This window comes from Herpailurus yagouaroundi, unplaced genomic scaffold, assembly GCF_014898765.1.
Source record: "Herpailurus yagouaroundi ecotype Mexico unplaced genomic scaffold, PumYag 163, whole genome shotgun sequence".
Lineage (NCBI taxonomy): Eukaryota > Metazoa > Chordata > Mammalia > Carnivora > Felidae > Herpailurus > Herpailurus yagouaroundi.
Window position 1 is genome coordinate 5,121,079 of NW_024412404.1, and position 27,797 is coordinate 5,148,875.

A 27,797-nucleotide genomic window follows, 5' to 3' on the forward strand; every position below is an offset into this window, starting at 1 on the left:
TGACAAAAAACACATTCAGCTTAGAAAATGTTGAATAGTCAACTGTTGAATAACTTGGGTCTTAGGGATGCAAGCCTCCTGTACAGTTGAAAATCTGCCTGTAATTTTTATACCCCCTCTCCCAAACTTAACTACAATAGCCTACTGTTGAGCAGAAGCCTTAATGATAACATAAACAGTTGATTACATGTATTTTGTATGTTAGGTGATTATATACTGTATTCTTGCATGAATGTAAGCTAGAAAAAAGAAAATACTAAAATCACAAGGAAAACATTTAAAGTACTATCCTGTATTTGTCGATAAAATAAGTTTATGTGGTCTGTTTATGAGATGAATTGTCTGTTACCACCTATATCAGTACTGTCTTAACAGAATACAAAACTGTAGAAATTAATACGTATTACTAACACTAGACATCAAAAATGAAAGTGAAAAACTCATTTATGTGCAGGTATAACAGTTCATGCACTGATGAAGTCGTAGCAGTGTGATTGCTTCATGGCAGCCTGGTGTAATCCATACTCTTGTTTCACAGTAGCCTAACCTCCACACCACTGTATGAGTCCTTATAAAGGGTTTATGGTCTACAGTATTACAGTCATCCATAATACAGTATTGGAAACATTATTAACATTTTTAAAAACTCACTTATGTGTGATGATGGGCCAATATGCAGTTTCTCCCAATTATGAGAGAGAGGCATACCTTATGGTAGTGTAATTCTCTGAAAGCAAACTTGTAAAATGGTAAGAAAACTTAATCACGACGCCCATGTGAAGGTAGACTGTTTGTTTGCACACAAGCCTTGCAAGCGACATCCTACACGGTGAGTACTTAGGTGGTGATGGTGGTGGCCCAAAAACATCTCCCATGTTCTTGCAGCACGGTTACTATTCCACACGCACACATAGATAAGTTTACTAGCTGTATGGCATGATGATGGTTGACTGTTCATTGAGTGGAAGGAGATCACCAAGGTTGTCACGTTATAATAAAGTCTTTTTTTTTTTTTTCTCACAAATCAGGTTGATGGGGCTCAGGCTCAGCTGGGTAGTCCTCCGGGGTCGAGGGCTGTCATGCGGTCAATGGTGGTAGCTGGTGGTGTCATCTCAGAGGTGTCTTCTCTGTCTGGTGCTGGGCTGGGAGGGCTCTGATGCTGGGTCTGAAACTGCTAGGGCTCCTCAGGCAGCGCGGCATCTCTCCTCATCCTCATCCTCTTTCATCTCTCTCTAATCTGCCCACATGGTGGTTGAGGAGAAGCCAACAGATAGTGGAAGTTCCACAGCATTGTCCCTCCGTCTGCCTTGTTCCTTGAATTGACCACAGAGGCCCACCCAGTTCGAGGGGAGGGGAATTAGACTCCATCTCTTGATAGGACTGTTCAAAAAGTTACAGACATGTTTTTTGTTTTTTTTTTTAATTTTTTTTTTTCAGACGTGTTTTAAAACTACCTCACTGGGGCTGGACTGCCCTGGTTGGTCCACACCTCTGCTTTGCCTTTTGGCTGTGTGACCTTGGGCAAGTTCCTGAGCCTCTCTGTTCCTCAACTGCCATTCATTCTGTCATTTTTAAGTTCAGTTGATAATACAATGTTACATTAATTTCAGGTGCACAACATTGTGATTTGACGATTCTGTACATTATGCAGTGCTGACCATAAGTATAGTTCCAATCTCTCACCATACAGTGTTCTTACAATATTATTAGCCGTATTCCTTCTACTGTCCTTTTCATCTCCATGGCTTACTTGTTTTATACCTGGACATTTGTACCTCTTAATCCCTTTCACCTGTTTTATCCATCAGTCCACACCACTCCCCCCACTCCCGTGGCAGCCACCAATTCTCAGTATTTATGAGTCTGTTTCTGTTTTGTTCATTTGTTTCTTAGATTTCACATACAAGTAAAATCATAAGATATTTGTCTTTCTCTGACTTATTTTACTTAGTGTAAGATCCTCTAGGTCCATCCATGTTGTCACAGGTGGTAAGGTCTCATTCTTATGGCTGGATAATACGCTACTGTTTATATATACCTCATCTTTTTTTTTTTAATGTTTATTTTTGAGAGATAGAGACAGAGGCAGCAGAGGCAGTTCAGAAGTTCTGAACTGTCAGCATAGAGCCTGACGTCAGGGCTCAAAACCAAGAACTTTGAGATCATGACCTGATGCTGAACCTACTGACCCACCCAGGTGCCCCTTGTACCACATCTTTTTTAATCCATTCGTCTACCCACAGATACAGATTGTTTCTGTATCTTGGCTATTGTAAATGTTGCAGTGAGCACAGAGGTGTGGATATCTTTTCGAATTAGTGTATTTAGTTTCTTTGGGTAAATACCTAGTAGTGGAATAACTGGATTGTAGGGTTGTTGTATTTTAAAATTTTTGAGAACCCACCATACTGGCTTCCGTAGTGGCAACCCCAACTTAACATTCCCACCAACGGTGCATGTCCTGTGAGTATTTGAGTATTTTCACCATGTCCTGCGAGTATTTGTTATTTCTTGACTTTTCATAGCCATTCTGACAGGTGTGAGATATTTCATTGTGTTTTTTTATTTGCATTTCCCTAATGGTTAGTGATGTTGAACATCTTTTCATGTATCTGTTGGCCATCTGTATGTGTTTGGAAAAATGTGTACTCAGGTCCTGTGCCCATTTTTAAAAACCGATTGTTTTTCTTATAATGACTTTTATGAGTGCTTTATATAATTTGGATGATAACCCCTTAGTGGATACTTCCATTTGTGAATACGTTGTCCCTTATGAAAAGTAGGTTCCCTTTTCATTTCGTTGATGGTTTCCTTCACTGCAAAAGCTTTATATTTTGATACAGTCCCATGTGTTTTTACTTTTGTTCTTGAAGAGACAGATAAAAAAAATCACTAAGACCAGTGTGAAAGAGGTTACTGCTTATGTTTTCTTCCAGGAGTTTTACAGTTTCAGGTCTCTCAGTTAGGTCTTCAATTCATTGAGTTTATTTTTTTTGTGTGTATGATGTAAGAAAGTGGTCCAATTTAATTCTTTTGCATGTAGTGCAAACACCAGTTTTACCAACACCATTTATTGAAGAGACTGTCTTTCCCCATTGTATATTCTTCTCTCCTTTGTCATGGATTTACTCTATGTGCATTTATTTTTGTGACTTCTACTCTGTTCCATTGATGTATATGTCTGTTTTTGTGCCATGCCATACTGTTTTGATTACATAGCTTTTGTAATATACTTGTGTGTGTGTGTGTGTGTGTGTGTGTGTGTGTGTGTGTATACATACATACATACATACATACATAATATACTTTTATTTTGCAATAAAATCTGGGAGCATAGTACCTCCAGGTTTGTTCTTTCTCAAGATTGCTTTGGTTGTTTGGGACTTTTGTGTTTCCATATACATTTTGGGATTATTTGTTCTAGTTCAGTGGAAAGTGTCATTGGTATTTTAGTAGGGATTGCACTGAATCTGTAGATTGCTTTGGGTGACATGGACATTTCAGTAGTATGTCTTTCCATTTATTTGTGTAATCTTTATTTTTTTCATCTGTGTCTTAGTTTTCAGACCATAGGCCACTTTGGTTATAAATTTATTTTTAGGTATTTTATTCTTCTTGAGGTAATTGTAGATACGATTGTTGTCTTAATTTCACTTAATGCTATTTTGATATTAGTGTATAGAAATGTGATGGATTACTGTATATTTTGTATCCTGCAACTTTAGTGAAATCATTTATTCTGGTGGTTTTTTGGTGGCTTCTTATGGGTTGTCTGTATATAGTATTCTGTCATCGGCAGATAGTTTTATTTCTTCCTTAACCAATTTGAATACCTTTTCTTTTTTTTTTTTTTTTTTTAATCTGATTACTGGGTATGACTTTGGTATTATACTGAATAAATGGCAAGAGTTGATGGTCCTTATCTTGTTCCTGATCTTAGAGGGAAAACTTTCAGCTTCTAACCATTGAGTATGATGTTAACTGTGGGTTTTAAACATTTATTTATTTTTGAGAGACAGAGCACAAGCAGGGGAGGGGCAGAGAGAGAGGGAGACACAGAATCCAAAGTGGGCTCCAGGCTCTGAGCTGTCAGCACAGAGCCCAATGTGGGGTTTGAACTCACAAAACCGCGAGATCATGACCTGAGCCGAAGTTGGACGCTTAATCGACTGAGCCACCCAGGTGCCCCAGCTGTGGGTTTTCATATATGGTCTTTATTAAGTTGAGGTATGCTCCCTCTAAACCCATGTTGTCAAGATTTTTTTTTTTTTATCATGCATGGATGTTGAATTTTGCCAAATGCTTTTTGTGCATCTGTTGATGATTTTTTTATCTTTCATTTTGTTAACATGGTGTCTCTGATTAATGTATTTACAGATAATTGACCGTCCTTGCATCCCTGAAATAAATTCCACTAGATCATGGTGGTAGATAATCCTTTTAATATGTTGGTTCAGTTTGCTGATACTTTGCTGAAGATTTTTGCATCTGTGTTCTGATATTGGCTTGTAATTTTCTTTTCTGTAGTAGTGCCCTTGGCTGGTTTAGGTATCAGGATAGTGCTGGCCTCACAGAATTTGGAAGCTTTCCTACCTTTTCTATTTTTTGTAATAATTCCAGAGGCTAGGTATTAACTCTTCTTAAAATGTTTGGTAGAATTCACCTGTGAAGTCATCTGGTTCTAAACTTTTGCTTGTTAGGAATTTTTTATTACAGATTCAGTTCACTTACTAGTAATCAGTCTATTTAAATTTTCTGTTTCTTCCTGCTTCAGTTTTGGGAGGTTATACGTTTTTAGGAATTTTTCCTTTTCTTCAAGGTTGTCCAACATGTTGGCATACAATTTTTTGTAGTAGTCTCTTACTTAAAAAAAATTTTTTTTTAGAGGCACCTGGGTGGCTCAGTCGGTTGAGGTCACAATCTCACACTCCATGAGTTCGAGCCCCGCGTCGAGCTCTGTGCTGACAGCTCAGAGCCTGGAGCCTGCTTCAGATTCTGTGTCTCCCTCTCTGTCCCCCTCCCCTGCTCATGCTCTGTCTCTGTCTCAAAAATAAATAAAAACATTAAAAAAAATTTTTTTTTAATGTTTATTTCAGAAGGAGAGACGGAGTATGAGCACGGGAGGGGCAGAGAATGAGGGAGAGAGAGAATCCAGAATCCCAAGCAGGCTCTGCACTGTCAGCACAGAGCCTGATGCGGGGCTTGATCTCATGAACCATGGACCTGAGCTGAAATCAAGAGTCTGACCTTTAAATGACTGAGCCACCCACATGTCCTTGTTCTTTTAGATGAAAAGTTAGATTGAGAGTTTTCTTGTTTTTGTAATGTGGGTCAGTATCACTATTAACTTTCCTCTTAGAAAGCCTCTTTTGCTGTATCTCATAGTCTTTGAACTACTGTGTTTTCATTGTCTTGTTGGAGTCCTCTTTGATTTTTTTTTTATTGACCCCATTGATTGGTTAGTAGCATGTTTTAGCCTCCACATGTTTGTTTTTTCTCCATTTTCTGCTTGTAGTTGATTTCTAGTTTTATTTTCTGGTGGTTAGACAAGATGCTTGAAATGAATTCAGTCTTAAATTTATTGAGCCTTTGTCCTGTGATTTATCCTGGAGACAGTCCTGTGTGCACTTGAGAAGAATGTGTATTCTGTATTTGGATGGATTGTTCTATATCTATCTGTTAAGTCCATCTGGTCTAATGTGTCTTTTAAGGACAGTGTTTCCTTACTACTATTATGTGTGGATGATCTCTCTGTTGTGTAAGTGGGGCCTTAAAAGTTCCCTGTTGTTTATTATTGTCAGTTTCTTCCTTTGCATCTGTTACTATTTGCTTTATATATTCAGGTGCTCCTTTGTTGGCTGCATAAATGTTTCCAAATATTTTCTTCTTGTTGGAGTGATCCCTTTAACATTGTGTAGTGTCCTTCTTTGTCTCTTATTACAGCTTTTGTTTTAAAGCGTATGTTCCCTGATATAGGTGTTGCTACCCCAGCTTTTATTTTGTTCTGTTTGGATAGAATATCTTTTTCCATTACTCCACTTTTATTTATTTATTTATTTATTTTATTTTTTATTTGTTAAAATTTACATCCAAATTAGCATACAGTGCAACAATGATTTCAGGAGGAGATTCCTTAATGTCCTTTACCCATTTAGCCCATCCCCCCTCCCACAACCCCTCCAGTAAACCCTCAGTTTGTTCTCCATATTTATGAGTCTCTTCTGTTTTATCCCCCTCCCTGTTTTTATATTATTTTTGTTTCCCTTCCCTTATGTTCATCTGTTTTGTCTCTTAAAAGTCCTCATATGAGTGAAGTCATATGATTTTTGTCTTTCTCTAATTTCACTTAGCATAACACCCTCCAGTTCCATCCACGTAGTTGCAAATGGCAAGATTTCATTCTTTTTGATTGCCGAGTAATACTCCATTGTACATATATACCACATCTTCTTTATCCATTCATCCATCGATGGACATTTGGGCTCTTTCCATACTTTGGCTATTGTTGATAGTGCTGCTATAAACATGGGGGTGCATGTGTCCCTTCGAACCAGCACACCTGTATCCCGTGGATAAATGCCTAGTAGTGCAATTGCTGGGTCCTAGGGTAGTTCTAGTTTTAGTTTTTTGAGGAATCTCCATACTGTTTTCCAGAGTGGCTGCACCAGCTTGCATTCCCAACCATTACTCCACTTTTAGTCTGTATGTGTCTTTAGATTGGAAGTAAGTCTCTTGTAGGGAATATTTACATAGGCCTTTTTTTTTTTTTTTAATCTATTCAGCCACCCTACCTGTTTTGATTGGAGCATTTTGATTGGAGTCTTTACATTTAAAGTAATTATCGATAGGTATGTATTTATTGCCATTTTAAAAATTGTTTTCTTGTTTTTGTAGTTCCTGTTCCTTTTTTTTCTATTACTCTCTTCCCTTGTATTTGATTATTTTCTTTAGTGTTATGTTTGGACTTCTATTTGTGTGGTAAGGGTTTGGTTTGTGGTCACCATGAGATTTATATATAATGACATGCATATATTGCAGTCTGTTTTGAGTTGGTGGTCATTTAAGTAGGCATGCATTCTACAGGCACTACATCTTTAGTCACCTTATCACCTTCATGTGCTCACACCCACACGTTTTATGTTTTTGACATCTATTTTATGCCTTTTTATTTAATGAGACCCTTAACTAATTATTGGAGATTTTGTTGATTTTAGTACTTATGTCTTTTAACCCTCATACCAGCTTTGTCCTGGTCGATCTACTTCCTTTTCTGTATGTTTTGCCTTACTAATGAGAGATTTTTCTTTCAGGTATTTTCTTCTTTCTAGTTTTGGCCTTTTATTTTCTGCTTAAAGAATTCCCTTTAATGCTTCTTGTAGAGCTGGTTTAGCGGTGATGAACTCCTTTAGCTTTAGTTTGTCTGGGAAACTCTTTGATCTCTCCTTCAATTCTGAATGGTAAGCTTGCTAGGTATGTTTGGTTGTAAGTTTTTTCCTTTCAGCACTTTGAATATTTTGTGCCACTCTTGGCCTACAGACTTTTTGCTTAGAAACCAGCCAATAGTTGGCAGAGGATTCACCTCCTGTAACACTATCACCAGAGGCCTAGCCTTCCCCCCTTCTGTAACTGGCATCTTTCTGTGATGTAGCTGGAATTGCATTAAGCCTGTGTATCGATTTGGGGAGAGTTGGCATCTTTAGTATCCTGGGTCTTCTAATCAAGGAATGCAGTGGACTGCGTGTGCCCCCAGCACTGGTGCCTGGTCACAGCTGCACGGGGGTCGCGGGCATCCTGCTCAGGCGCCGTGGTTCCTACCCTGCTTGCTGTGGGAGGGTTGGGAGAGAGCAACCCCTTTCCCTCTTCTCCCTGCCAGGAGCTCCTACCGCTGGCGCTGGGTCACCAGGAGCCCTGAATCCAGGAGCTTGGAGGCTTGCTTCACACAGACACAGGCACCAGCCAGAAGCATTAATGTTAAAAGGCCAGAGCCCTTCACGCTTTTAAGAAAGACAGTGTCAGTGACTGGGGGCTTTAATTGGTCTGAAACAGAGCACCTGAAAAATAGAACACGTTCTCCATTTCCTTCCAAATTCTGTAATTGGCATAGTTGGTATTTGTTACGACTCTGGTATTGTTTAGTGTGCAGCACGGTCATGATGTTAGAAGACCTAAGACCTTCGGAAAAAATAAATCATTCCACGTTTGTGATATCTTCATTGTGGTGGTCAGAAACACACTTTTATACAGGATTCTTGCAGTTCCCTAAAGTGTGTACCATGTGATTTGTGGTCAACTCCTGCAGTGTTTTTCTGTCTCTGTCTTCAGTGACACTTCTCCAGGCTGTGCTGCTGCTCAGGAAAGTGGAGAATTAAATGTGAGATTGTGAAAACCTGTCAGTGATTGCTTTCTTCTAGCCGTTGCACTTGGCTTAGTTGCCAAAGAACAGCAGATATGTTCAGTTCTTTACCAGTGTGTGGTACTTGTTGTATTTTTTCTTGCTTTCCTCCCTCCCTCCCTCCCTCCCTCCCTCCCTCCCTCCTTCCTTCCTTCCCTTTCTCTTTTTTCTTTTTCTTTCTCTTTTTCTTTTTCTTTTTCTTTTTCTTTTTTTCTTTCGAGACAGAGTGCGAGCAGGGGGAGGGGCAGAGAGAGAGGGAATCTCACAGAATCTGAGCTGTCAGCACAGAGCCCGATGCAGGGCTTGAACTTGGGAAAGGTGAGATCATGACCTGAGCCGAAGTCGGACACTTAACCGACTGAACCACCCAGGCTTTCCACTTGTTACATTTTCTTCTACCATTTGTACACTTTACAGAGGCCTTTTTTTGGAACGTGTGTATGTTGGAAAAGTGTTTTTGTTTCTGAAATTGCCGTTTCCCATGTTGTACTTTTCCCTTGCCACCCAGTTCATATGGGGGCTTCATGTTTTTGTTGGCCAGACAGATAGCAGATTTTACACTCCTGTTGACAGAACATGATCCTTTTGATGGCGAAAATAAAATTATTGATTTATATAATAACAAAACCCAGTATGTTACTTTATACTTGAGGTTATATAAGTTTCGTCGAAACCAGAGTTGCAAAGATCTCTACAGAAATGACATTCATGGGGTGCCTGGGTGACCCTGTCTGTTAAACGTCCAACTCTGGATTTCGACTCAGGTCATGATCTCGTGTGTGAGTTCCAGCCCCACAATGGACTTTGCATTGACAATGTGGGGCCTGCTTGGGACTCTCTCCCTCCCTGTCTCTTCTGCCCTCCCCCACTTGCAATCTCTCTTTCAAAATAAATTTAGAAAGAAAGAAATGATATTCAGAGAACAGCCCTAAAAATTAGATGTTGTTACAAAGATGAGGAAGGAGAATACCAAAAATTCATTTTCCCAGAATAGAATCTTGCTGTTTCCAAATATATATATAAAACAGCTGTTAATCTTTTGGGGATCCCCGTATACATAACTAGTTGTTTTTCTCTTGCTGCTTTTAAGATTTTGTCTTTAATTTTTGACAATTATAATGTGTCATGGTATGGATCTCTTTGGGTTAATTTTGTTTGGGGCTCTATTTGATTCCTGGACCTGATGTGTGTTTTCTTCCCCATGTTAGGGAAGTTTTCAGCTGTTAATTCTTCATGTGAATTTTCTTAGTCTTGATATTTTCCTAGTAGAGATCCCTTAAATAACTATTTAAATCCCCCAATTTTTTTCTTTTGGTGTTTACTTTGGGTGATTTCTGCTACCCTGTCCTGGAGATTGCTGATCTGTTCTTCTGTATCATCTACTCTGTTCTGTATAATGTATTTGTCATTTCTTTTATTGTATTCTTCTGTTCTGATTGATAATTTCTTATATTATGGAGATATTTTTTGTCTCTCTGTTGAAGTTTTATGTTGATTCTTCTCCCAGGTTTGGTGAGCATCTTTATTTACTTTGAACTGTTTATGGGGTAGATTGCTTATCTTTGTTTCATGGAGTTGTTTTTCTAAGGATTTGTCTTTTGTTCTTTCATTTAGAATGTGTGCCTCGGTCTTCTTATTTTGGCTGATTCTCTTTATGTATTAGGGAGTTCAGCTACATCTTGGTCTTGGAAGAGTGGCCTCACATGGGAGATGTCGGGCTCAGAAGCGCAGACCCCCCTAGTCGCCTGTGTGGCCCGCACGCACCCTCCTTTTGTGGTGGGGCCATGACTATTGTCTTTAAAGACCCAGTTGTCTTTAACAAAATCAGGGATTCTACTGAATTGCAAACATAGTATGTAAATTTTAAGTGTTATAAAGTTATTTAGAAAGGAGGATCTTGGGATTATATTCATTGGAGATTACTAACGAGACTTAAATGTTAAATGACACCTTTCCTTCTGTGTGATAGGCTCATCTGTCACTGGAATTGCAAAGGGACAGCCACATGAAACAGCTCCTCCTCATCCAGGAGAGATGGAAAAGGGCCAAGCGGGAAGAGAGACTGAAAGCCCAGCAGAGCACAGACAAGGATGCGGCCGCCCAGCTCCAGGCCCCGCACAAACCTCCTTCTGAGGATGCAGAGGGCCAGAGCCCCCTTCTCTCTGAGAAATACAGCCCTTCTACGGAGAAACATCTGCCTGAAATCCAGGGGGTCTTTGACAGGGATCCAGACACACTGCTGTTTTTACTTCAGCAGAAGAGGGAGCCAGCAGAGCCATGTATTGGAAGCAAAGCCCCCAAGGACGACAAGACAATCATAGAGGAGCAGGCTACCAAGATCGCAGATTTGGAGAGGCACGTCGAATTCCTCGTGGCTGAGAACGAAAGGTTAAGGAAAGAAAACAAACAACTAAAGGCTGAAAAGGCCAGACTTCTAAAAGGCCCAGTAGAAAAGGAGCTGGATGTGGATGCTGATTTTGTAGAAAAGTCAGAGTTGTGGAGCTTGCCACCACATTCGGAAACTGCCACAGCCTCTCCAACCTGGCAAAAGTTTTCAGCGAATACCGGCAAAGCCAAGGATATCCCCATACCCAACCTTCCTCCCTTGGATTTTCCGTCTCCAGAACTTCCCCTTATGGAGCTCTCTGAGGATATTCTGAAAGGATTTATGAATAATTAAAATGAAAGGCCATAAAGGAGCTGAGAAGAAAGGACAAAATAATAGAATAGTAGTTGATCCAGAAAAAAAAAAAAAGGGAAAACCACACGCAAGGGTGATTCCAGAGATGCTTCGTCGTCTGGCGCACTGTGGGAAGAAGCGTCGCCGGGACTTGGGAAACAGTCACTGTGAAGTATGTCATGTCCGATTGACTCCAGCTGATTCCAGACTTGGCAGACACTAGACTCTCGGAGGTTCACTTTCTCCTGATACAAACCAAATGGCTACCTGGAATAACTTTTTCAAGCAACAGTTATTTTTCTTATCTTCAGGGTTAAAATGTATAAAAGTATGTTATGTATGATTAATCTATAATGCCATAAATGATAATGCAAAAACCTAAATAATATGGTGGCCCGAGGGGCCACCTTGTGTTTGAAACATGCTTTCTATCATGCATTGACTGTATGCATTTTGTTAAGCACATTTCGTTTGTTGAATAAGGCGTGTGAGACACACCTTTCTAGATGAAACTGTGCCACACTTTGCACTACTCACGACATAATGAGAACCTCAAGACTATCAGGAGAAATATTTAAATTTCCATTTTATGAAGAAAGGAACCAAATTGTTAGTTATGCTTTTTAAAAAAAAATTACCGGTTTACATAATTAATCAGGGTGCATTTTAAGTTCTAACTTTTTTGTTTATCGTTTAAATGTATCATTTGAAAATACTAAGGAAATATCCTTTACTGATGCATGAGTGGAAGTAATGGTAGTTGACAGTGTTTGATTGTAAGAGATCAATAAAGTAATTGTGTTTTATACCTTTGTTGACTGTGTTGGTAGTTTAAATTTTTTTTTTAACGTTTATTCATTTTCGAGAGACAGAGACAGCATGAGTGGGGAAGGGGCAGAGAGAGGGAGACTCGGAATCCGAAGCAGGCTCCAGGCTCTGAGCTGTCAGCACAGAGCCCAATGTGGGGCTCGAACCCACGAACTGCGAGATCACAACCTGAGCCGAAGCCAGACGCTCAACCGACTGAACCGCCCAGTCGCCCCAAATGTGTTGGTAGTTTAAAGGCACGTTTTGTATGGTTTCTCTGTTGTAAATCCTGAAGATGAATTTGAAGAGATTCAGCCAATGACAAACGATTCTGGTATGTTAAAGTTGTTCTCCGTTGTTGCAGTCTGTTTCCCCGACGACTGAGGTGAAAGAGCATAAGGAGGGTCCTGAGGTTTAAATGTGTGCCTGGCCGCCTGGACAGTGCTCAGTTGCAGGCGGCTATCCCCGGGGCCCCTGCCACCAGCCAGGGCACGGTGGTTGGGGAGCACCACGCAGGCGCGGTCCCACCGCTGCAGCAGGAGTGGGGGTGGGGTGAAAGTGAAGCGTCTGGGTACAGACCATGGGGGTGTTTAAAGCATGGACTTGGCTTATTGTGTGCGATTGTGGGAGGGACAGACAGATGGACCAGCGCGCCACACTGCCTTAGAGACTGGGTCAGGGACTGCCGGGTTGAGGGTGGGATAGGGCTCACACACGGGGTGATGAAACTAGCAGAAGTAGGAGTCCAGGTGACTGTGCCAAGGCCCCATTTGTTCAGGTCTCATCTTGCTGCAGATGAAACCAAAAATAAGCTAGCTTCTTATGAGTAGGACTTCTATTCTCTGTTAAAAGTTATGTCAGTTTGGGGGCGCCTGGGTGGCTGTCGCTTAGGCACCTGACTTTGGCTCAGGTCATGATCCCATAAACCGTGGGTTAGAGTCCCACATCGGGTGAGCCCCGCTTCTCTCTCTCTCTCCCTCTCTGTCCCTTGTCGGATTCTCTCTCCCCCCTCCACCCCCTCTCTGCCCTTTGCTCACTTGCGTCCTCTCTCAAAATACAATAATAAAATGTTATGTCAGTTTGTCCATCTCAGTGTTGGAATATCCCAGACTGATTTATCAAACTTCAGATTTAAAAGTTTGTGCCTCAGATAAACTTACGAGTCTTGATATTTGTCTCTGAAAAAAGAGGTTGGTAGGGCACCTCTTTGGCTCAATCAGGTAAGCGTTGGATTCTTGCTTTTGGCTCAATCAGGTAAGCGTTGGATTCTTGCTTTTGGCTCAGGTCATGATCTTGTGGCTAGTGAGTTTGAACCCCACTTGGGCTCTGCACTGGCAATGCAGAGCCTGCTTGGGATTCTCTCTCCCCTCCCCCCCCCCCCCCCCCCCAATCTCTCTCTGCCCCGCCCCTGCTTGTGTGTTCTCAAAATAAATAAAATGAGCCTGGTTGTATTTTGACAGGAGCCCTTTGTAAGCCCTGCTCTTCCCTCTTTCTCCTCCAGCAGTGTGGCCCATGCTTATCAGAACCCCATTCGGACCATCTCCGAAAAGTACACGCTTAATGGACTTCTTCACTTGTTCTGAAGCTCCTACACCAGTTAAGTTACTCTTCAATCTGGCTAAATTTTGTGTTTGGATCTTAACACGGGTGTCTCTTGACCAACACAACTTGGCACCTCTGGGGCATCCTAGCGGTGTCTTCCACTGACTAAATAAAAACACATGGCCATCTCCTCTGGGGTTTCCAGCTGTTCTCGTGTCTCCTGTTTGCTTAAGGCACCGCATGGGATTTAGGAATAGCCTGTTTCCACTAAATGGCAATGCATTATGCTTGTACGGGAAGCTGAGTGGGCTCCTGTACTAACTTAGTTGGTGGCCTCTCACTGTTGAACCCAGATGGCTAGCTGGATGTTAGAAGGCCCGGAAGGTGCTCAGGTTTGGCTTTTGCAGAATGATAAACACTTCTTTCAGAAATTAAGTGGTATGTGGTAAGTCTTAGCTGTCCTGCCATGGTAACCACAGGTAACCTCTAGTTCCTGGAAACCATGCGTAAGAGAAAAGAGAAGAAAATATTTCCAAGATCGTTTCTTCAAAGCCATTGTTTATCCCTCATGTTTTATCAAGGTTATTGAAATGAAAATATTTTGTCTCTAAATCCATTCAAAATGTTAAGTACATTATCTTTCTGCTTTTAACCCTTTGTAGGTACTATTTCTTTTCATGTATTTTGGATGTCAATTTTTAAAGCCTTTAAGACCTATTACCTCATAATGAAACAAATTGAGGTCCAGAAGGTCATGACCTACCTACCTGCAGTTTTCTACCAGCTTGGAGACAGAGCCAAGAGTGAAGTGGTTTGACAGTCCTGGGCTGTTACGGGGCCACACGGGGATGAGTTCTCCTACTGTGGCTAGTGACCCGGACGTTCCCATTCCTCTTCAGGTACACACTGTACTCTTGCTTCCCAAGGACAAGTTGGGGACCACCTGAAGGTTGTTGGTCCTTACACTCCATTGTGAAAAGCCTGTCTCCATTTCCTGTGGTGTCCCTTTTCATTCGTGCAGGGTTGTGATTAAAGCGTTTTAGACGGTGAAGAATACAAGTGTGAGGCAGTTGGCCATAGGATGTTTATAATATACGTGAAGAGTCCAGGCTTTCATGAACTGTAGTAACAGTAGCTTTTTATTGTTGGATCATTCTAGACCAGTAGACTATAAATGTAAAGATCAAAAGTGATCATTACTATATTTTGTCATAATCCCAGCATAGCTGAATTGGAGACCTCTGCGGGAGCAAATGGTATAGTTTGAAAAAGGAGAGCCTCTTGAAGATTTGCCTATTTTGCCACAGTTGGAATGGTGTCCTTGAAAAGTCACTGCTGAGCAAGCAGTGCCATCTAGTGGACGGTGAGGAACTTTTCTGGTTCTCGTTGGGTCAAGAGGGGAGTGTGGGCTGCAGTTTAGGAACTCCGTAATTGGTCACTAGTAAATACCTCATACTTAAATACTCTTCTAATAGTAAATATTCTCTTATTCAAGTCGTTTGTAGATATGCATAGGCAAAAAGGGAAAGAAAGCCTCAATTTAAATCAGATATTTAACACCCTCTTCTGCCACTAAACCTGTAAGGTAGCTGGTGCAGCCTTCATGGAAGATGGAATGTGACCAGAGGATGGGGAAATGGCTTCCTCCGTAGGGAACAGCATGAACAGTATGGAGTCCAAAATGGGAAAGAGGAACTGTAAGCTTGGTCACAGTCAAATCCTGGCAAGACACGTGAGGAAATCTGGTGGAGGCTCACACAGATTGTCCGCTCATTTCCTAATGGTGAGGGGGCTGGGATCAGGTCCTGGTCTTGAGGAGTGGAAAATATTTGGAATATGCTCCCAAGATTAGGATTGCTCAGGAGCCAAAAGGATCTCAGAGAAGCTGGGCTCAATTTTTGTGGTTCTTAGCTTGCTTCTCCGTTGTAGATGTTAAACTGGGAAAAGAGGGTTGGGTTCTTGGTGTGACATAAGGACAAAAAGTGAAGGAATCAAGGATACAAATGAGAATATAGGTTTTTTTTTTTCCCATTAATGTTTATTTTTGAGAGGGAGAAAGCAGGGGAGGGGCAGAGAGAGAGGGGGCAGAGGATCTGAAGGGGGCTCTGTGCTGACAGCAGAGAGCCTGATGCAGGGCTTCAACTCACGAACTGTGAGATCGTGACTTGAGCCAAAGTCAGATGCTTAACCAACTGAGCCACTCAGGTGCCCCCAAGTGAGAATGTCTTTAGTATCAACAAACGGTCCAAGATGTACAAAAGATGTAAGACAGGTTAGATGATTAGGGAGCAGAGTAGGATTGAAGTACTAAAGTCTCAGAAGGGGTTCCCAAAGGTAAAGGATACTTTCTAGAAAGAAAGGTTGTAGTCTGAAAAAGGGGTTCTTGGTTTGAGGAACCAGACTTTTAGCTCTATGCTCCCTTGAAGTTGGTTCCCCAAAGAAAAATTTTGCTGCTGAGGGTTATTATAAAGACCCAGAGCCTCTCTGTTGCCACCGTACATCTTTTGTTGGCTTACAAAATTTTTTTTTAATGTTTATTCATTTTTGAAAGAGTGTGTGTGAGCAGAGGAGGGGCAGAGAGAGACACGGAATCCAAAGCAGGCTCCAGGCTCAGAGCTGTCAGCACAGAGCCCGCTGCGGGGCGTGAACTCACAAACTGTGAGATCATAACCTAGCTGAAGTCGGATGCTTAACCAACTGAGTCACCCAGGCGCCCCTTTTGTTGGCTTTAGATCAGATAATTCCCTGTTCTTAAGAGAAAATAGCTGCTCACAGGGAGGGGCCTGTTTGAAACAGATGTTAACCTCTGCCCCCAAACCCTTTAGTTTCAGGGTTAAAACTAAATATGGATGCAGCAAGAAATTGAGTGGGACAAGGGTCATAGACCCATTTTCATCTTTAGGTAGTTTTCATTTATTTAAAAAGCCAACACTTTGAGGGCTGCCTGGGTAGCTTGGTTAAGCATCTGTTGATTTTGGCTCAGGTCATGATCTCCTGTTTCATAAATTTGAGCCCCATGTCAGGCTCTGTGCTGATGGTGAAGAGCCTGCTTGAGATTCTCCCTCTCCCTCTCTCTGCCCCTCCCCCGTTCACTTGTGCAGGTGTATACATACTCTCTAAAATAAAAAATAAACCAACACTTTTGGGTAAATTCCAGAAGGACCTTTGTTCCATTCTTTAGAGTTGATGGACACTTCTGGGGAAGACAGCAGAATGGGAGGATTTTAAGCACACTTGTCAACCTAAGGAGCTCCACACTGACACACACAGTAATTAAAATAGTAAAAAGTAGTGATAAGGGGAGAACTTTAAAAGCAGCAAAAGAAAACAGTTACATACAAGCCCATAAGCTTGTCTGCTGATTTTCCAACAAACTTTTCAGGCCAGGAGGGAGTGGCATGATACATTCAAAATGTTGAAAGAAAAAAAAAATGCAGCCAAGAATTCTCTATCCAGCAAGGCTATCATTCAGAATAGAAGGAGGGATAGGGATTCCCAGACTAACAAAAGTTAAAGGAATTAATGACCACTAAACCAGCCCTACAAGAAATGTTAATGGGGACTCTTTGGGTAGAAAGGAAAGACCATAGGTAGGAGGAAGTAGCATAAAAGCAGTAAAATTTTATCTATAAAAATCAGTTAAGGGATTCACAAAATAAAAGGATGTAAAGAATGACAGCAAACATTTGAAACATGAGGGTGGTATGAGTAAAGAATGGGTTCAAACTTAGGTGACTGTCGACTTAATATGGACTGCTATATGCATAAGATGTTACATATGAACCTAATGGAAGCCACAAATTGAAAACGAGTAACAGATATACAAAAAATAAAAAGGAATCCAAGCGTATCACTAAAGGCCAGCACACTTAGATCAAGAGAAGAAAGGAACAGAGAAGAACTATAAAAACAACCATGAAACAAGTAACAAAATGGCAATAAGTTCATGCCTATCAAAAATTACTTTGAATGTAGATGCACTAAATGCTCCAATCAAAAGACAGCGTGATGGAATGGACAAAAAACAAGATCTATTTAGATGTTGCCTATGAGAGACTCATTTCAGACTTAAGGCACATGCAGATTGAAAGTGAAGGGCTGGAAAAGCATTTATTATGCCAACGGAAGTGAAGAAAAAAGCCAATGGAGCAATTCTTATATCAGACAAAACAGACTTTAAAACAAAGACTATAAGAAGAGACAAAGACGGACATAAGTGAAACAATCCAACAAGAAGATATAATAATTGTAGATATTTATGCACCTAACATGAGGGCAGCCAAGCATATGAAGCAGATAATAAAAATAAAGGAGGTAATTGATAATAACACATTAATAGGGGGTTTAATAAACCCCACTTACATCAATGGATAGATCATCCAAACAGAAAACCAACAGGGACATAGTGGCTTTGAATGACACATTGGACTAGATGGATCTGACAGATACATTCAGAATATTCCATCCTAAAACAGCAGAATACACATTCTTTTCAAATGCATATGGAACATTCTCATCACCTATTAGACCACAAAACAAGTCTCAACAAACTCAAAAAGATCAGAGTCATACCATGCATCTTTTCCAACCATAACACTATGAAACTAAAAATCAACCACAAGAAAAATTCTGGAGAGAACACAGATACATAGAGGTTAAATAACATGCTACTAAGCAATGAATGGGGCAACCAAGAAATCAAAGAGGAAATTAAAAAATACACGGAGACAAAATGGAAACCAGAATACAACAGTCCAACATCTTTGGGATGTAGCAAAAGTGGTTCTAAGTGGGAAGTTTATAGAAATACAGGTCTGCCTCAAGAAGAAAAATCTCAAACAACCCAATCTTACATCTAAAGGAGCTAGAAAAAGAACAAAACCCAAAAGCAGGAAGGAAATAATAAAGATGAGAGCAGGAATAAGCAAAATAGAAACTAAAAAAAACAAAAACAAAATCCAAAAAGACAGCTCAAAAAAATCAGGATCTGGTTCTTTCAAAAGATCAACAAAATTGATAAAACTTTAGCCAGACCACTAAAGAGAGAGAAAGAGAGGAGAGAGAGGAGAGACTCAAAATCAGAAATGAAAGAGGAGAGGGGCACCTAGGTGGTTCAGTTGGTTGAGCATGTGACTCTTGATTTGGGCTTGGCTCAAGATATCACCATCTGGAGATTGAGCCCCATGTCAGGCTCTGTGCTGACAGCACAGAGCTTGCTTAGGATTCTCTCTCTCTCCCTTTCTCTTTGCCCCTCCCGTTTGCATGCTCTCAAAATAAATAAACACTTGGAAAAAAAAAAAAAGAAATGAAAGAGGAGAAATAACACTACAGAAATACAAAGGATTATAAAAGAGTACAAAAAATTATATGCCAGCAAATTGGACAACTTAGAAGAAATGGGTAAATGTCTAGAAATAACATAACTTCCCAAAACTGAATCAGGAAGAAATAAAAAGTGAACAGACCAATTACCAACAATGAAATTGAATCAGATGGCTTTACAGGTGAATTCTACCAAATATTTAATGAAGAGTGAATATGTATTCTTCTCAAACTATTCCAAAAAATAGAAGAGGAAAAATGAAATCTTCCAAATTCATTTTATAAGGCCCACATTACCCTGATACTATAAAAACACTACAAAAAGAGAACTACAGGCCAGTCTCTCTTATGAACACAGATCCAAAAGTCCTCAACAAAATTTAGCAACCCAAATTCAACAATACATTAAAAAAATCACTCACCACGATCAAGTGGAATTTGTTCCCAGGATGCAAGGGTGGTTAAATACTCACAAATCAATGTGGTAAATAACATCAACAAGAGAAAGGATGAAAACCATATAACCATTTCAATTGATGCAGAAAAAGTATTTGACAGAGAACAACATCCACTCATGATGAAAATCCTCAACAAAGTAGGTTTAGAGGGAACATACCTCAACATAATGAAGGCCATATATGAAAAACCGACAGCTAACATCATCCTTAATGGTGAAAACCTGAGAGCTTTTCCCCTAAGGTCAGGAACAAGACAAGGATGTCCACTCTCATTAAACTTTTATTCATCATAGAACTGGAAATCCTAGCCACAGTAACCAGACAAGACAAAGGAATAAAATGCATCTAAATTGGTAAGGAAGAAATAAAAGTTTCACTATTTGCAGAAGACATGATATTACATATAGAACACCCTAAAAACTCTAACAAAAAAGGTACCAGAACCTGATAAATGAATTCAATAAGGTCACAAGATGCAAAAATCAATACACAGAAATTTCTATACCCTAATAATGAAGTAGCAGAAAGACAAATTAATAATCCCATTTACAATATCACCAAAAAAAATAAAATACCTAGAATATATTTAACCAAAAAGGTAAAAGACCTGTACTGTGAAAACTATAAGACCCTAATAAAAGACACTGAAGATGATTCAAACAAATGGAAAGATATTCCATGCTCATGGACTGGAAAAACAAATATTGTTAAAATGTCCATACTACTTAAAGTAACCTACAGACTTAATGCAATCCTTATCAAAATACCAACAGCATTTTCCATAGAACTAGAACAAAAAATCCTAAAACTTACAGGGAACCACAAAAGACCCCGAAGAGCCAAAGCAATCTTGAAAAAGAAGAACAAAGCTGAAGGTATCACAATCCAGATTTCAAGAAATACTACAAAGCTGTAGTAATCAGTATGGTACTGGCACAATAGACACATAGATCAATGGGACAGAATAAAGAGCCCAAAAATAAACTCAGGATTAAATGGTCAATTAATCTTTGACAAAGGAGGCAAAAATATGCAATGAGAAAAAGTCTCCTCAGCAAATGGTGTTGGGAAAACTCGACAGCTCGATGCAAAAGAATGAAACTTTCTTACACCATACACAAAATAAACTCAAAATGGACTAAGGACCTAAATGTGACACCTGAAACCATAAAAATTTTAGAAGAGAACACAGACAGTAATGTCTCTGACACTGGCTGTAACCACATTTAAAAAAAAAAAAAATTTTTTTTTACATTTATTTTTGAGAAACAGAGTGAGACAGTGTGAGTGGCGGGGGGGCCCGGCCCCCCCCCCCAGAGAGAGAAAGAGACACAGAATCCGAAGCAGGCTCCAGGCTCTGAGCAAGCAGTCAGCACAGAGCCTGATGTGGGGCTCGAACCCACAAACTGTGAGATCATGACCTGAGCCGAAGTCGGATGCACAACCAACTGAGCCACCCAGGTGCCCCTCTAACCATAACCACATTTTTCTAGATAGATCTCCTGAGGCAAGGGAAACAAAAGCAAACAAACTATTGGGACTACAACAAAATAAAAACCTTCTGCACAGTATAGGAAACAACCAACAAAACTAGGCTAACTGAATGGGAACAGACATTGTAAATGACATATTACATATTACTTAAAGGGTTAGTATCCAAAATACATAAAGAATTTACACAACCCAACATGAGAAAAGCAAATAATCCAATTACAAAATGAGCAGAAGACCTGAACGGACATTTCTCTAACGAAAACATAAGATGGACAACAGACACATGAAAAGATGCTCAACATCATTCATCATCAGGGAAATGCAAATCAAAACCACAGTCAGATATCACCTCCCATCAAATTGCAAAGAATGGCTAAAATAAAAAACACAAGAAACAACAAGAGTTGGCAAGGATGTGGAGAGAAAGGAACCCTCTTGCACTGTTGGTAGGAATGCAAACTAATATGGCCACTGTGAAAACAGTATGGAGGTTCCTCAAAATATTAAAAATAGAACTACCATATGATCCAGTAATTCCACTACTGGATATTTACCTCCAAAGTACAAAAACACTAATTTGAAAAGATACATGTGCCCCTATGTTTACTGCAGCATTATTTACAATAGCCAAATTACAGAAGCAGCCCAAGTTGCATAGATAGATAGATGATGGATAAAGATGTGGTGTATGTATACAATGGACTATTACTCAGCCATAAAAAGGAGTGAAATCTTGCCATTTGCGACTACACAGATGAATCAAGGGAGTATAAATCTAAGTAAAATAAGTCAAAGAAAAATAGCATGGTTTTACTCATGTGGAATTAATCAACAAAGAAAAAAGAGACAAACCAAAAAGACTCTTGACTACAGAGAAGTGACAGTTACCAGAGGGGAGGTGGGTGGGAGGATGGGTGAAACAGGTGAGGGTGAAGCTTATTGTGATGAGAACTGAATTACAGAACTGTCGAATCACCCTACTGTATGCCTGAAACAGAACATTATGTTAACTATAGTGAAGTCAGAATTTCACAATTTTTAAAAAAAGTTGTATAGAATACTTGAGGTATTTGTTGAATTTTTGAAAAGAGGCTCCTATGATTGGAAGACTGGTGACAGAATGAATAGGCTCACAATTCAAGACAGAGAGACTTGGACTTTGTTTTTAATCTATTATTTATTTTAAAAAATTTTTTTAGAAGTTCCTGGGTGGCTCAGTCAGTTGAGCATCCGACTCTTGATTTTGGATGAGGTCACGATCCCAGGGGATTGAAACCTGCGTTGGCCTCTGTGCTGCCGTGCTGGGTGCAGAACCTGCTTGATTCTCTCTCCCCATTTGTCCCTCTCCCCTGCTCACGTATGCTCTCTCTAAAATTAAAAAAATAAAAGTAATCTCTAAAACCCCACGTGGGGCTCAAACTTAAGACACTGAGATTAAGAGTTGCATGTTCTAACAACTGAGCCAGCCAAGTGCCCCCATCTTTGGCAATTTTTAAATGCTATTTTTCATTGTCTTTTTGTGGTTATGTGGTGGTGAATCTGTGGGTTTACAACACTGCTAGTAATATTTAGTTTAAAAGTTAGAATGGCATAGGACCTGCTTTGGGTGAACTCGAGCCTTTATTCAGGCTCCATACTCTTCCCTGTCTGCTGCTTGCAAATCTGTCCCAACATAAATTTATAGGGAACAATTTGAGCACGATGTGAACTTTGTGTTTAAGGGGCAATTTTGCCTGCAAGAAAAACTTAAGTGAACGCAGAAAACTGCATCATCTGAACCTTCATGCTGGTGCTGAGCCACACCTTTCCATCCATCTACACCTGGTATTACACCTTCCCCTCTAATTCCACACAACCCTTCTTCCAACACGGCACAGTATTTCTCACCAAGCAGCAACCCTTCCGATGCCCATTTCCAATGCAAACTTCTACTCTTTCTTCTTTAGGGTAAAGTGCCATTTATTTTATAGTATTAACCTATTCTTAAATATTTAACATGTTAACACACTGCTGCCTCACTTTAAAAAAATTTTTTTTAATATTTATTTTTGAGACACAAGAGAGAGCGCGAGAGCGAGTGTGGGGGGTGGGGGTGGGGTCGGGGGACTCCAGGCTCCAAGCTGTCAGCACAGAGCCCAATGCGGGGCTTGAACTCACCAACCATGAGGTCATGACCTGAGCTGAAGTTGGACATCCCACCGACTGAGCCATCCAGGTGCTCCCGCCTCACTTTTTAAAATGTGTCACTGATAAGTTTTTCAATGTTATGCCCAAATTCTTGTTTTTCCTCCTTTAAAAGTCCTGTGGTTTTCACCAGCATAGTGCAGGGATTTTTAGGAACTGACTGGAAAAAAGTTTGCTAACAAAACATCAGCATTGATCTTGTACTCCCCGCCGCCGCCCCTGTATTCTTTACTAGCTTGGTAGGACCTCTGAATCAGTTACCATCCTATGTTGGCAGAGGACCATGCTGGCTCTCCACCTTGTTTTGCACTTCTTCATTTTGGTTTGTTCACCGACCCAGCCCCCCAAATCTTTTCATCATCTGTCAAACCTGGGGTCAAAGACCAGGGGACAGGGGCGCATTGTTGGGCTCATTTGTCCTCGGAATGTACCTCCTCTCAAAATGGGAGTCCAGCTGTGACCCACACATACAACACACCATTCTTGATTTGCCCCTCCACTGACCCCAGGGCTGAGGTCTTTTTCGTAAGACAAGACAGAAAAGACAGGCAATCCTCCAGGCTTAAGGGCAGCTGGTTGGCTCATTTACAGACAACTGAGTGAACAGCTTAAGTCAGCTGTGAAAATCTCCCCAGTCAGGAAAGGGAACCCACTTTGTGTGCAGCCAGTGACTTGCGGCTCGCCAACATTTCATTTTTGTTTGAAAGGAACTTTGCTTTCATTAAAAGAACCAGATTTCTGTGAGAGCCAAACTATATACTACTCGGTTTGAAGGTGTCACTATCAAGGTTAATTACTGTGAAACCAGGTGTGTCATAACTTGAGTCTGAATCTTGGCCACTTGCTTGCTACATCCCAGTATTCATAGTGCACGGTATACTGAATAGCTGTAGAATGGTAATGAAGTAATTTTCTTTTTTCCCCCCTCTTCCATGGCCAGCATTCCTGATCTGATCTGGGAGATGACCTTTGATAGGTTGGCCATTAGGAATAGAAGGAATAGAAGATGCTAAAAAACAAACAAAAAAACAAACCCCCAAAGCAAAAACAAACCCCCAAAAAACAAAACAAAACAAAAAAATGGGGGAGGGGCAGCACCTGGGTGGCTCAGGTCATGATCTTGCAGTTCACGGGGTCGGGCTCTGTGCTGACAGCTCAGAGACTGAAGCCTGCTTCGGATTCTGTGTCTTCCTCTCTCTCTGCCCCTCCCCTGCTTGTGCTCTCTCAACAATAAATGTAAAAAAAAAAAAAGAAAGAAAATGCCAAATTTACATCACTGTATATGTACACACACAGAACAAAGGTATGAGAGCACATTTTTCTTCTGAAGCTCACTAATCTTACACAGATATCACCAAACCCATATTCCATCTATCAAAGGGAAGCATCAAAAACGACACATTTTATGGGTGTTCCAATCCCAGAATGTGCTGGGCAGAAGGGAAATGGGTTTGGACTCATGTAAATCATTACTCAGGAAAAAGAATTCAAATTCAAGTCCAAATTAAAGTAAAATGGGAGGGATCTGAGTATTCAGCACAAGTTTCCCTGTATAGTCTCTTTGAAGATTATTTTACACATTTATTATGTACTCGGTCACGTCTGGAGGAAACGGACATGCTCAGATGGTTTCATATGTGAGAAGCATCTGAGCTAACCAAAAGGATAAAGGAAACAAGCTAAATGGGCAGAGGAATCAATCGCTCCACCAGGGATGTGACCAGTAAAACAACTCACAGCATTCCAAAAAGTCACATGTCTTTAATGATGAAAGCGTTATAGTCCACTCTCTCCACCCTGCCTTACCAAGAATTAGGTCACTAGCATGGAATTGAGACCATGGATAGAATACCTGTATCAGATGAGTTTGTTTTGAAAGAAGCCACACTGCCAGGCTTGATCTGCCTTAGTTTCAGCCTCTCTTGTAGGGGCTGTAGTACAGTTAAAAGGTGGCTCAAACAACAGCAAAAGCAGCAAAACCTCTTGAAACCTTTTGGAAAAAAGTCACAAAGTTCTTGGCAGACTTTAGGGAGCAGCAGGCAGTCTACTCTAGAATTAATATCTTGGGCTTGAAATTAATTTCACATCAAAATTAAATCAGATGGGACTTTTGAAAGTGTTAAGCAGCAAATACCATTTAAATGAACTGAAACATGTTTAAAAAAATAGTATTAAAAAGGTCAAAAACTTAGAAGATTCACATTATCATTTGAACGATTTCTCAGCCCAGTGTTTCTAAATCAAGTAGTCGGCACCCATCCCATTAACCCCTGTGCCACGTGGGACATTAATGTGATACTCCTGGCTGAATATTGCCTGGAGTAGGTGACATCATAGCCCACAGGGAGTTAAAAGATGGTACACATAGGGGCACCTGGGTGGCTCAGTCATGATCCTGCGGTTCAGGAGTTTGAGCCCCGCATTGGGTTCTGTGCTGATAGCTCAGAGCCTGGAGCCTGCTTTGGATCTGTCTTCTCTCTCTCTGTCCTTCCCCCACTTGCACACTCTCTCTCAAAAATAAAAATTAACATTAAAAAAAATTAACGATGGTAGATATAAACAATGGAAAAAACTAAGCAACTTGCATGGTCACAACCTGGGCTACTTACTACTTTTTTCTTTTTAACTATGTGCTTTCAAATGAGAAGAAAAGGCTGTCCCCTTCAGTATCCTGCAGGTGTCAGTGGAGGACGACATATTTCCAGGAACATTCAAATGGATAGGTCTATGTGAGCTTCAGAGTAACCAACTGGTGATAGCTATTAAAACGAAGACTCTGAATTAAAGCAACTTACCAGGGTCACACAGCAAGTAGCAGAACTCATATTCAACCTAGACTGGCTGAGTTTAGGCCACTGTGTCCCCTGTCTTCCTCCCACCCCCAAAACTATCTTATCAGCTAGCTCTGTGGTGAAACACATTTACTTGAAACTGATCACATACGCTCATAATCATGGCTTTAAAAATTCACATACGCATTCTTCTTTCAATGAAAATGTGTTCATAAATAACAAATAGTAGTTACCGGTATTCCTTTTTTCAGTTGTGCCATAGGACAAATGAGTTGAGGCACTTGTGATGGCCCATAAAGTCTAAAGAAAAGCACAAAACTTATAAAACAAAGGAAAAATGTCCCAGAAGAGAACATTGTAAGAAAATGCTTAGTAGTCATCATGATGATGAATCCTTGGTAGTATGCACATCATAAAAGGAAGAACTCTGGAACACGCTATTTTTTGATAAAGTCCTTTTAATGGAAAATGTAAAACCCCTTTCAACTTTAATGTACAAAGCCATATGTAACACTTGCACTTTTAACAAATAAAAGCAAGCCAATGTTTTAAAAAAATACATCATTAAATGTATATATGTATATATTTACATAGCATATTAAGTTTAATATTTAGCTTTAAAAGTTCACATAAATTTTACCAAAATGAGACAATTTTAAATAAATTACACCTTTTGAAAATGTTAAATTGTACAGTCAATAGCTTCAACAAAATATTGAAGTGTCCGTATTTAGTATCTACTTTATATACTTCATATTTTACAAATTTTACAATTATTTGGCAGTAATTTCTGATTATGACATGAATGCTGTGCGATTCAGCAATTTCCCAAATGCAGGCAATAGCTGGTGTTTGTGTCCTATTCTCACAGTAACTGTCTCAATGTAGTGAAAAATATCCGTTATTTTAGTAAACTGTACAAGGTCACATTTACACTTGACCAACAATATAGCGTAGAATTTTGTGGGTTTTTTTTGTCAAAAATAAATACATCATTTTAAATCTGGCATTTTCACAAACATCATATACACTATAATACAAAAACAGCTATGAAGTGCTGCTTTTTAAATTTAGCTTGTTTTCATAACTAACATTGCATCACAGGAACTGTGACTTATGCTATACTGCTGCGGTATCAGTAACAAGTAATTGCTACAAAAGAGAATTTCTTGGCACTGATGGTTTTATGAAGCTTAAGTCAATGTGCATACTTATCATCATTCGAAAGTAATTACAGTTCAATGGCCTAAAAGTATCAAACTGGACCACACCTAATTTTCTTCCATATCCTCTACTTCGTCTTCATGTATCTTCAAAGCTCTCACCATTTCCTTAACTGCATGATACAATATATTTTTAACCTGAAAGAGATTTTGATATTTCTAATCACTTAAGCTGGAGATAAATTAAAGCTTTTTTTTTCTTAATGAGGGAAAGATACACTCAAAATAAAATAAAGGTCAAAGTTAAAAAAATGTTAAACTGAAAGTTAAAATAAGGGCCACTGAAAATCATACAGTTAAATGCATACTGTTATTAAGCTGTGGTTGTTATCCTAATGTGACAAACAAGGACAATGATTGCCTAAGCGGTTATGCATGTATCGTATTTCTGAATATAAAAGGCACATAAGAATAGGAGTCAGTTAGAAAATTCATCTCCTACCTGTAGTTTATCATCGTAATTGATTTCCTCCTTCAAAAGTCTCAGTTCCTGTGTTAAATGAAATGACTGTACAAGATGTTCTGGAGACACAAAGTCTTCAGTTACCTGAATACAGCTGTGAAAATTCTGTACCTATCCCCGAAACAAAACAGTAAAATAAACATTTTAGGAGGCAGGAATACCAGAGAACTTATTTTCTCCTGAACATCAAATGCATTTCAAAGCAGAACACCACGCTTTTATGAGAGTTCTATCACTGAAAAGCTTTCATGTGGAAGGACTGTGTAAATGTAGTATTTTTAAATGATGAAAAGAACTTTTCCAGAAATCCTTCAGAGAGGCTAATAATCAGATTCTAAATTACCAATTTGGTCATGGTGGATTTCTTGGTGTTACTTTAAAAAAAAAAAAAAAAGAGCGCAGCTGATAGGATCTGCTTCCCTGTTCGGTGCAAACAATCT

At 39.9% G+C, this 27,797-nt stretch overlaps 2 protein-coding genes and 1 long non-coding RNA gene across 10 annotated transcripts in view; 1 reads left to right on the forward strand and 2 right to left on the reverse strand.

Annotated features, from left to right (window-relative positions):
• Positions 1-11,885, forward strand: part of NRBF2 (nuclear receptor binding factor 2) — a 37,189-nt gene extending 25,304 nt beyond the window's left edge. For both annotated transcript variants that reach the window (XM_040485141.1, XM_040485142.1), the window contains one exon: positions 10,362-11,885. In XM_040485141.1, the coding sequence (XP_040341075.1) occupies positions 10,362-11,072 (711 nt within the window). In that variant the 3' untranslated portion in view covers positions 11,073-11,885. The remainder of the gene's footprint in view (positions 1-10,361) is intronic.
• Positions 11,886-22,017: 10,132 nt separating this feature from the next.
• LOC121036684 (uncharacterized) lies at positions 22,018-26,294 on the reverse strand. Of its 2 annotated transcripts, XR_005793436.1 has the most exons (3): positions 25,489-26,294; positions 24,732-24,869; positions 22,018-22,063 (listed from the first exon to the last, which is right to left on the reverse strand). It is a non-coding gene; the product is annotated as an uncharacterized LOC121036684 (long non-coding RNA). The 2 variants fall into 2 exon arrangements; XR_005793435.1 differs by lacking the exon at positions 22,018-22,063 and having other exon boundaries at positions 24,140-24,869.
• A 176-nt stretch (positions 26,295-26,470) lies between these two features.
• Positions 26,471-27,797, reverse strand: part of JMJD1C (jumonji domain containing 1C) — a 263,025-nt gene continuing 261,698 nt past the window's right edge. For all 6 annotated transcript variants that reach the window (XM_040485146.1, XM_040485145.1, XM_040485148.1 and 3 more), the window contains 2 exons: positions 27,337-27,468; positions 26,471-27,032 (listed from right to left, as the gene is read on the reverse strand). In XM_040485146.1, the coding sequence (XP_040341080.1) occupies positions 26,943-27,032; positions 27,337-27,468 (222 nt within the window). In that variant the 3' untranslated portion in view covers positions 26,471-26,942. The remainder of the gene's footprint in view (positions 27,033-27,336; positions 27,469-27,797) is intronic.